Source organism: Durio zibethinus, chromosome 14 (genome assembly GCF_047325235.1).
Source record: "Durio zibethinus cultivar Kanyao isolate XHJ-2024 chromosome 14, ASM4732523v1, whole genome shotgun sequence".
NCBI lineage: Eukaryota > Viridiplantae > Streptophyta > Magnoliopsida > Malvales > Malvaceae > Durio > Durio zibethinus.
Window position 1 is genome coordinate 21,300,938 of NC_143175.1, and position 11,601 is coordinate 21,312,538.

General features: G+C 29.3%; 2 protein-coding genes across 2 annotated transcripts; one reads left to right on the plus strand and one right to left on the minus strand.

Moving 5' to 3' along the window:
- The first annotated feature begins 5,130 nt into the window (after positions 1-5,130).
- Positions 5,131-8,401, plus strand: LOC111294872 (alpha carbonic anhydrase 4-like). Its single transcript, XM_022888193.2, has 7 exons — positions 5,131-5,377; positions 6,120-6,325; positions 6,443-6,549; positions 6,684-6,786; positions 7,131-7,289; positions 7,387-7,440; positions 7,663-8,401. Exons 1-7 carry the CDS (start codon positions 5,146-5,148, stop codon positions 7,744-7,746), a joined length of 945 nt encoding a protein of 314 aa, XP_022743928.2. The 5' UTR covers positions 5,131-5,145; the 3' UTR covers positions 7,747-8,401.
- A 129-nt stretch (positions 8,402-8,530) lies between these two features.
- LOC111293902 (calcium-binding protein CBP-like) lies at positions 8,531-10,488 on the minus strand. The gene is made up of 5 exons (XM_022886955.2): positions 9,960-10,488; positions 9,409-9,455; positions 9,133-9,308; positions 9,016-9,034; positions 8,531-8,929 (listed from the first exon to the last, which is right to left on the minus strand). Exons 1-5 carry the CDS (start codon positions 10,438-10,440, stop codon positions 8,825-8,827), a joined length of 828 nt encoding a protein of 275 aa, XP_022742690.1. The 5' UTR covers positions 10,441-10,488; the 3' UTR covers positions 8,531-8,824.
- Positions 10,489-11,601: the final 1,113 nt, after the last annotated feature.

The following is an 11,601-nucleotide window of genomic DNA, read 5'->3' on the forward strand; positions in this document are numbered from 1 at the left end:
AGCAAATTGAGATAAATTTTTTTGTTACAATACTGCTTACAGCAAATCAATACTGGTTGGAATTCTCACTAGTAATACTTTTTACTGTAGATTAGAGAAAAATTTTTGCAAAAATACCCCAAGGTTAAATATATACATATTGGAGTTATTATGATAACTATAAAACCTCTTTTTATTTCAGGAAAAAGCATTCCTATTTTAGCTATTTTAATGGATAAAAGATTTTCAAACCCTATTAATTTTATAATTGGAGGAATTCAATCTAATTTAATTACAAGAGTTGTTTGGTTTAAAGTAAGACCAAATTATTTTATATCCATTTATGATCCTTTGATTGAAGATTGTTTGAGGCTAAAAATTAAAACAAAAAATTCTAATTTAAAAGAAATGGCTTATGATCTTTATATCAATGGACCGTTATTTATGAATTAACAAATAATACTTCTACATCTATCAAACAAATAGATCCAAAAATCATTGAAATTTTTGGACCTAAAACTTTTGATTCAGAAATCAAATCCAGATTTATGGATCTAAGAGATCTTTGAATACCTACAAGATGGTTATTGGAGGATATTTCAGATGAAAGACCTACACATCGCAGAATCATCTATTTAGAATTTTTTGCATTAAGAAACAACATATATTTAAAAATCTTGAAGCAAGTAGTTCTAATTCAAAGCTTGATATGGTACTACCCTCTTCAATCCCTTCATTTTCTAATCGAAAAGATGATATAGAAAGTCTATCTAGCAATCAATCTTTTGCTACTCCACATAAACATTCTTGTTTAGGATTTCAAAGATCTAATAGTACAAACAGTACGTATATCTCATCCTAAAGTTCTAATAATACCAACATTGAATCTCTAGACAAGAGAAATGTTGCTACAGAAAAAACTTATTTAGATTTATCAAAAGCCTTAATATCAAAAAATGGAAAAACCAGACGAAGTGCTAAAAAAGTTATTAAAACTCTTGAACAACAAGATTTAACCCTTTGTTTTGCAAAAGATTTATCTGATGAAGAAATATTTTACGAATTATTTTTTGAATCTGAATAAGATACGTCTGATAGTGAAATAAAGTTTCTTTTTATGACAAATACATCTTCTAATCAAGGAAAAAAGTCAAAAACCTCTTCCATTTCAAGTTCAGTTAACCAAGTTGAAGAAAAAATGACTTTATTAATAAATTATATGGGAAAAACTCGTACAATTTCAGAAGAAAAACTTAAAAAATTACAAATCATAAAAAAAGATTATATTTATCAAAATAGTTTTTTCAAAACTTTTCAACCATGGATTAAATGCCATATTGAAAAATTTAGTGGTGATACTATAGCTAACGATTCTAAACATGGATCGATAGAAATACCACTTGTTACAAAAGCAAAAATAGAAAAAATTTTGCAAAAATACCCTAAGGTAATAGAGTTAATTATATTAAAAATAAGTTATTAAATAATGTCTTAAACAAAAGGCAGCAAAACCAGTCAAAAGCAAACTTAGTGATAAACAATGCACTAAAATTTTGAAAAATGAGTTTGAATTTGGTTGTGAAAAACAATCAAATCATTTTTTTTCAAATGAAATAGATAAAGAATATTTTATGAAAAAATGGAAACCTAAGAAAAAAGCTACCAAAGGCAAAAAATTTGTTGTTAGAGGAAAAACTTCTAGTAAACAAAAATGCAAAAATTTTATATGTGAAGAAGAAGGTCACATAGCATCAAATTGTCCAAAAAAAAAAAAGACGCAATGCAAAAAAAGTTATTTGTGATATGTCTAAACAGAGACCTATAATCTTTTCAATAATATTTGAATATCCCATCTGATTGAAAATAAATCTCAATTTTAAAAAAGGATGATTAAATTAGCTAAATTTTTAGTTAACCAAACTAAAAATCAAGCTCACCTTGATGAATTAAAGGTAAAAATACAATTTTCTGTTATTTTTCTATTTTTATAGTTTAGATAGCTTCAAAACATGATATTAAACTTTTTCGAATGATTGAACTTGATTTTCACAGTTGATATATATGAAAAAGTTGTTGTTTACCTTTGTTTAGGACTTTTTTTGCCATTAAAAGGCAAAAATACAAAGATGTTGTTATTATTTTGTTTTAACAGTTTGGATAGCTTCAAGATATGATACTAAACTTATCCAAATAATTGAATTTGGTTTCCATGATTGATATTTGTGAAAGGCTAAAATACTTTTATTTTTTATATTTGTTTAAGATTTTTGTGCTGTTAAAGGGCAAAAATATAATTTTACAGTTATATTTCTATTTTAACAATTTAGATAGATTAAATACATGAGATTAAACTTATTTGAATTTTTTAACTTGATTGACAGGCTTGATATGCATGAATAAGTTGCAATTGATATGTAGTTAACAATAATATATGTTTTTATATAGGAGATAGAGATAGGTGAAAAAATTGGACCTGTAGAACTTTTTCGATTAATCCACACACACAAATACAAATCTTACCTAAATGTCAAAAAATAAGAAATTATGATAATTTGTTGCATTTGTTTTATATAGAAAGTAAATATTTACTATTTTAAATATATTATAAATTAATCATTAAACTTGATAGTTTTACCTGATTAATTTACAGGAGAAAGTGAAAGAGAAAATAGTTATTGAGATTAAAGTAGCATCTGATGGTTCTATCAACATGCAAGAATTGAAAATTTGAATTTTCACAGAAGTTGCTAGAAAAGAAAGACATGGACGGGTCCAAGGCCTTAGATTAGATCCAACACCATCCAGCTACTATGGACGTAGCTCTCAACAATTTACATTCTAAGCAAGTCAGTCTTCGAGAGACATTTTTATATTGAAAGAGGAGTTGCAAACTTGCAACAATATTTTCAGCAAATGAAAGCAAAAGGAGAACATGAGCATGCTAAAATTAAAGAAAAACATGCTAGAATGGACCAAGAACATGCAAAATTTTAGTAATTACATGATCGATTCTATACTCTTATGAATTTTGTGCAACAACAATTTTCAGGAAGTAATCTAGGTGGTCCACCAACTCCGATATTATATTTAGTAACTATTTATATTTTTTAATATAAAAAATAGCTTATTATTAAATATTAAAACTTATATGATATTATTCAATAGGTTCTTAAACGTACTAGTGATCAAAGTGAAAAAAATCCTTTATCAAATAGCAATATTTCAAATATATATAGTCATCAATTTCATACATTTTAAATTTTTTGTTAAATGTACTAAAATAATTAGGAAAGGATAGTTAGTTCTTAATTGTTTTTATGGTTGTTTCCCTCTGTATGTGAAAGATTGGTTTTAAATGAAGATTAACGCTTTTAAAAGGGTAAGGTGGATTAATAAATAATGACAAGGACACATACTATTTCGCTGTGGGTTTTGATGATAACGTTACAAAATGGCAGAAAGACAACTAAGATAATTAAATTGGTAGATGAAACAAATATAGTTCTAGTTAGTACATTCACAATTTCAAACGACATAATGTTCATTAAGTTCAGAAAAGGAAAGAAAGAAAAGTTCTTTTTTTTTTCTTCTATAGTAAGGAATTCTTCATGATATCCAATAAGCTTGTCATCAACATATGAAAAGTTGCACATGATTTATTAATAAAATATTAAACTCTTAATTTTAATGATCATGTGATATAAATTAATATGGGTAATATCAAATACAAAAAAAAAAAGGGCATAAGTTATAACTCAAAAAATTCCATGACATTTAGAGATTCAAAATTAAAACTACATGACTATTAAAACCAAATTAAGAAATTAAGGAGGTAAAACTATTATTATCTTTCCTTATTGCATGTATTAGAAAAAAAATTATAAGAATTTTGGAAAGAAAGTGCAAGACAAGATTTTTTATTAAAAGTTCATATAGAATTATATCTTAAAAAGTCGGTCATTTTAGCTTAACTGAAATAGCAAATGTGAGATGAAAACTTGAGCAGAGATTTAGATAATTCAAGCCGTGATGCAAAGTTATCTTACAAAGTTAAATGAGTATCAAATTGACAAAAAAAAAAAAAAAGCAAAGACTCACTAGATATATACATAAAATATAAAATAAATTTGTTTAATCTTAAGGTAAAATCTATAAATAATCAATAATAGTGTGTAATCCGATGTAGAATCTTGAAATTAGTAATAAAGTCCAATCTCGAGTGATTTCAAATCAAAAAAATATATATGCTCTATTTTATAATTATATATAGTGAAACTTTTGCATTGACTTTTTCAAGGAAATTACTTTTTTTTTGCCAAAAAAGTAAGTACCAAATAATAACAACATGTTCTATTGTAATTGTCTAATCTCTGCTATATATACTTACGTAAGATTAATTACAAGATTAATTGTCACCCTGTAGGAGTTTATTATTACCGCTTCCTGGCTAGGATATAAAATAATAATTAAGTTGAAAATTATATATGTTTGTTAGTAATTGGAAACACAGTCTCAATATAAATCCATGCTAGACCACCCGATATACTAATATACCATCTTTAATTTCCATTATAACATTTTTTATCTTTAATTTTTTTAAAATATATAAAAGAATGGTTAATTATTTGATTTTAGATTGTATAATAAAAATATTAATTTTTAATTTTAAAGTCAAAACGCAACTTAATTAAGTAAAAATTTAATATTTTCATTTTTCAAGTTGAGAATTTTAAAATTGTATCGTGAAATTAACCCTGCTCTTTTTTTTTTTAACACAAAAGAAAAAATAAATAAAACTAAATCATTTTCATTGCCTTGAAAAACTTCACTCTCCGAGCATCCGCCGAGAGGAACTCATAAACTAGATGAAATGCTGAAAGCCTCAAAATCCAACTTCATCTCACAAGCAGACCTACCCAAGATGTCCTCTCAAAATTTCTCCTCTCAAGACATGATAAAACCGACATTGTCCTCAGCTTTTGTTTAATTCATGAATGTCACCAATTAAACTATCAAGAAGATGACACGCAATACTAATATATAATGCATCAAAATCAAATACTCCAAAGTAAATTTTACAAAAAAAATAGTTCTAAAACATAAAATGTTGTCCATTTTGGAATAGTGTAAGCGTAGTCTAGATGATGCGAGTAATTAAAAGGGGCCATGCATAGACTTGTCGCACGTACTCTTGCACTCGCCACTTCCAGCTTCCTTTTAAATCCCTCTGACAAAGAAGCTGAACCATGTCAGGAATTTGAGGGATTGAGAGTTGAGACAGAGGAAGGAAACCAAACCATGAAGTACAGCAATATCAATCTTAAGACACCCTTCGCCTTTAGCTTTTTCCTATTTTCTTCTCTCATTCTCTCAGCTTACTCTCAATCTGAGTCTGAGGGTATATATTATTTCTCTCTTATGCTTTCTTTCTTTTATTTTTATCTATTTATTTATCTTTTAAATAACATTACTGTAGCATCATCATTTCTATTATATATTTTTAACTAACTTTTAAGCATTTTACATATATATATATGCTTTTTTCTTGCCTTGATTTTCCTTCACATCTTGTCTTTCTTTTTTCTTTTTTCTCATACTTTTTTTTTCTCTTGCTAGAAACCCATTATATGAAATCACATTGCCTGTCTGTTATATATTATCCTACTTGATTACTTTGCTTGCCAGAAATTTGAAAGACAAGAAAGTTGAGTAATCGAACAAAAAGTGACAAGATTAAAGTAAAATACAATGAAGTTATAAATTTCATTTTTGGCTAATATATGAAAGTTACTGATACTATTGTTCATTGGGATAAAGGAAAAGTAAAAGCAAAAGCAGTATTAATTCACATTTTCACTTAAAAGCAAAGCCAGTATTAATTCACATTTTCATTTCTCTTACCTTTTGTTGACAATAACTATATATTGGCCTTTGATTATTCAAAGATTTTTAAAATTTTGGACTTCGGACATTTTATGAAGCTGATATATTTTCTTTTTATTTGTGTTTCATATTCAAGATAAGCTATAGAATATAGCAGCTAATTGTAACAACATATATTAGAATTTTATATATTTAGAATTCATGAAATCAGAAAAAAAATTTCTCCTACTAAATTTTGGGGTTGGGGGGTGCGACAGATCATGAATTTAATTACGATGAAGCATCAGGCAGGGGGCCATCGCGTTGGGGCTTACTCAAACCAGAATGGAAAAATTGCAGCATTGGACGACAGCAATCTCCTATAAATATTGAAGCAGTTCAGGTTCGTTCTGAATTGGGAGATTTGCAAAGGAACTACGTATCAGCTCCTGCTGTTTTGAGGAATAATACCGAATATGCTGCGGTAAAAAATATATATATACATTGACTGTTTTCCACTTTTCCTGTCTTCTTTTTTTTTTTTTTTTTGTAACCCATCCTTACTTGTACAAGTAGTTGAAAAAATTTTGATATTCCTCAGGTGGTATGGTTAGGGAATGCTGGAAGCATTACTATAAATGGGACTGTTTATACAGTGGATAACTGTCACTGGCACTCACCTGCGGAGCACACCCTCAATGGAATTAGGTATAATTTTTTCTTGTTATTTTCTAATTGCCTTTTCCATTCAAAAAATTCAATTCATTTGTAATGAAAGGAAAGCACCGTTTCTGTTTCTCTTTTCCTCTAAAAGAAATGTTTACATATACTTTTGTTTACAGGTATCCGTTGGAGATTCACATAGTTCATACGAGCGATCAAAATCAGACTGCGGTTGTTGCAATTCTTTACCGATATGGCTCGCCTGATCCCTTCATTGATAGGGTCTGTCAACCTCTTGTTTTGGTTTTTTGTTTTTTTTTTTTTTTTGGATATAGAATCTTCTTCACTTGAATTGAAAGCGTTTTCATGACAAGTACTGTTACAGTTAAATTTTACAGTCAAAGGGACACCTAGTGATGGAATTTAAGGTTCCATATAAAAATTCTCGAATCCAAATCTTGAGATGAATAATAAGATGAGATTTAACGAAATGAATCGAAAGCTTCTATTTCTTATGTTGATTGATATAATTTTCATGTTATATAGTTAATATCTTTGGGTTTGGTTTTTAGTTATTGCTTTAATTAAGTTGGTTTTTTTCTTGTCCTTGCATGGTTTCATAACAGCTGTTTGGCTCCTTAAAAACTCTTAAAACCAAAGACAGACCACTGGGGCCTGTTAATCCAGAAAGCATCAAGTTTCCTGGCAGAAACTATTATCGATACAAGGGTTCACTTACAACTCCTTCCTGCTCAGAGGGTGTGGTTTGGAAAGTCTTCCAACAGGTCTTTTACTCAACATCCCTGTTGACCGCCTCTCAACTTATATATTACTGGATTAATGTTTCTTAACTTATATATTGTTATCATCTTAATTATAAAGGTCAAGACGGTCTCCCATTCTCAAGTTGATGCATTAAAGCATGTCCTTCCTCCTGTAAGTGTTTCTAAATTGAGTCAAATTTCTTATTTACTCATTATGAGTTTGAAATTTTTTTATATAAAATTATGTATAAGATTTAATTCAAATGGTTCATCTATTTCTTTTAAAAAATAAATTTCATGGTGAAATTTTAATCTCAATACCTGCATTTACCCTTACGACCTCTATGAAACTTCAATTTCCTTTGTTGATTTCTTCCTTTTTTTTCCTTTTCAGCAAAACAGAAACAACGCAAGGCCAACTCAACCACTGAATGGAAGACCTGTCTTACTGTATGATCCACCGACGAGCGGTAATTAAGACTTGAAAACTGATGATTGATGAACCCCATATAACGGTATTAACACTATATAAGGGAGTGCTGTCTGTACTTAAAATAGATTGATGAATCAAATAATTGATGTCCCATAGCTAAATATATGTGACAGACGTTTCCACCATGATCCAAATAAAATTAATTCTCTCCCTTCTCTATCCCAATCACTATATTTTGATTGTAGCAATAATACTTAATTCTTTCGCAATGAACAAATTATTGAATTTGATTCCTGTAATTCTGACAATACGCTTATCAAAGATATCTATGTATTAACCTTCCAATGATATATACGCATCCATTAAAAAAATGATACATACATTTATGTTGCTAATACAAAACTTGGTTTGAATATTCTGATATTAACTCCAGAATCAATATGAATCGAATACAAATTCCGGTAAATACTAAATAGCAACTATTCTGATCACCAGAAGAAAAAAACGATAAGAGAGAGAGAGAGAGAAATTAAAATTATACTGTATAATCGAATATTATATTCTTCCCATCTTTTTCTTGCATTATGAGATTTTCTGATTTCAAGATTTCAATTATAATTATTTTTATTATAATTTTATAATTATTCAATTATTATAATAAAAAATATAAAAATTTACCATTTATAAATATAAACTCCATATAAAATTTTAATTAACCTCATGCAATTCTGAATTTTTGAATTGTTATTGTTTAATTATAATGTAATAATTATAGATAATCAGCACATTCTCTCCCTATTCCAGCAACGATAATAACAAACATATGGGCTAAAGAAAAACAAAGGGCCTCCCTTGAGCAAAAGGCCTTACACGTATTAAGTACAATAAGAAAATAAGAAGTCCAATAGGAGTAAAAGGCCCGCGACAAGCGTGAGCAAAACTTTCAGAAAGTAACAACACATGGGCCCTATGGAACAATAGAACATCACAAGTGAAAACTGCATAAAAACTTGGCATTGACTCCAAAATACAAGAGACAAATTCAAACGCTTTTTCAAGCTTTATTATTATATACTATTGCTATCATAGACAAACCAAAACTATTATTATATTTTCCATTAACCTATGCAATTAGGAATGGAAGAACGGTGAGCATAAACGCTTCGTACGTAAAAGTCGCATTACCACTGTACATGGTGTCCTTCTCCTTGAATTTCTCAGTTAGTCCCTACGCAAACAAAGAACATTGTTTAAAACCATTAACACAAAACCAAAACTCATCGAGTAGAATGGAAATACAGAATGAGAGCTTACTTTAACTGTAAGGCAGCACCTGCATCAGAAACAAAAAGAGAGAAGAATGAGACTAATTCAATGAAATTAATGGTCTGCAAATTTTTTTAAGTGAAACATGGTAAACAGAAATCGTACTCAATGAAGTTGTCATATTCAATGGCCTTGTTTTTGCCCCCAGTTTTATCAAATTTGGATACAAGCAAATCCAAAACAACCGGGGAGACTGCAAATCCTAGACTCAAGAGTGCCTCTCTCAGTTCATTGGCATCGATTTTACCACTCCTGTCCCTGTCGAATTTCTCAAAGATGGCCTGCACGCACCATACCCCCATTTTCTTGTAATTGAATAAAACCCCATAAATTCAATCATAGAAAAAAAAAAAAAAAAAAAACCATTCTCATGGAAATTACCCTCCAATTCTGAAGACTATAGAACACTGAAGTGAACTCCTTAGGACCTGCATTAAGGTCAAATTTTCATAAAAGATTCAAATCCAATGCTCCCAAGAAACAAAAAAAACAAGAAAATTAAAATAATTAATGAACCCTAATTACATAAAAACCCCTACAACATGTCACATCATCTTTATACATTGTGTCGAAATAGATAAGGGATAGATGATTGAGAAAATATCTTTTCTATGTCCCCGCGTAATAAACATGACACCTCTCGAATGGACCCAAATATCCCTGCTGCACTGCACAAATCCTAGAAAACGTGTGGCATAATGGTATACGAGGGTTATTTTAGTCAATCAATGTAAAATTAACCTAATAATTCAACGGCCCTGCTTAATGCGCTCCCCACTTTTCCCTTTACATTTTATTTTTTTTTAATTTTTATAAATAAAATTACTTAATTTAGCAGCACTCGTAATTCAATTGTAATTGTGGTCGAAAAGCAGTGAAATTAAAGCTTTAATTTAAAATAATAATGCAAGTACGAAAAAAAACAAACTGACCGATCTTTCTGGTGTTAGTGTTGGTGAAGAGATACATGAGCAAACGAACGGTTCTCAAACTGAAGCTTTGATTATACGAAGAAAGCGCTCCTTGCAATTCTTTGTCATCAATAAACCCACTTACATCTCGATCAGCCATTTGAAAGCAAGCCACAATGTTAGGATCTGTACCTGGTGGAAACGCCGACGGCAACAGAGCCCCGAATGGGCTAGCGTAACCCCCTGCAGGAGGATAACTTCCGCCGTGAACTGGAGGAGCGCCTCCGACTCCGTGTGCCTGGAGCTTGTCCTTTGGTGGCTTCTCCCCTGGAGGCACAGAGTAGGGAGCAGAAGGTGCTCCGTATGGTGCAGCGGCGTATGGGGCACCGTAGGGTTGAGGCGGCGGCGGGGCGCCGGCAGTGTATGGAGCGGCTGTGTAGGACTGACCCGGTGGAGGGCCGTAGCCGTAGCCCGGAGGGTGGTGAGGGTATCCACCTGACATGCTTCGAACACTTTTCTTAGCAAAAATGAGCTTTTACTTTCTCTCTGTGTTTTTTGTTGAGTTTATCTATGGAATATTTATCAAGCTAGAGTTTATCAAAGTAGATTTAATTTTGTACTTTATTGCAGGATTGCCATTTCTAGATTAGTTGTTAAGTTTTTTTTTTCTTTTTTTTTTATCTTCTTGTTGTAAAAAAAAATTAACACTAATTCCGCGGCATCATTTCAGTTGACAAGATTTGGTTTTTTTTTTTTTTGTTGAAATGTTTAATTAAAATTAATAAAACAATAATTTATATTTATTTAATTATAAAAATTTTAATTAATATTTTTAAAAAATTATTTATCTACAAAATGTATCAAAATTTTTAAATTTTTATAAATTTTTATAAATTTTATACATTTGACATATATAATAAAATTTTTAATGTATCAATTTAATTTTTTAATTTAATTTTTATGTGATCAATTTTAATAAAAAATTTCACAAATTTTATATGTAACTTTTTTATCAAAGAATTTTACAAATTGTATATAAAAAAAATCACTCTTTATCTGTACTATCTGCAAGTTGTTTAAATTTTTTAATAAGAAATTGAGGAGCAATGATCATGGACATTGGGTCACCATTGACAAAAAGGAAGTTTTAAGGAGAAAATTGCGTTGAAATAGTATTACTACCTTTTTTTTTGTCTTTTCTTTTCTTTTTCAATGTTAACTACTCTAATACATTTTTTTTATTTTTAAAAAAGATTAATTAAAAAATTATTTCATTATAACATAAAAAATATAAAAATCATAAGTAATTTTGTTACATCTAAATAACGGTCAAAATTAAAATAGTTGAGTTTTTAAATTGTCTAAAAGAAGCACATATAAACAATCATGTCATTTATTTTAAGTAGATTGCCCATCCTTTACCCAAAAAAGGGAACTCACCTAAAGTTTCATTAATAACTTGTCAAAACAATCACGTTAAAATTGATTCATCAACACTTAATTTATCTGAGATCATTAAATATAGTTCACGCTTACTTAAAATTATTAACTGTTTCAGTTAAAATATTACTGTTGATCTCACATAAAAGGTAGGTGGAAAACCAAATACTTAAAGTAACACAGAACTAGACCTAACTCTTTATAACTTTTCCTCCAATGAAGC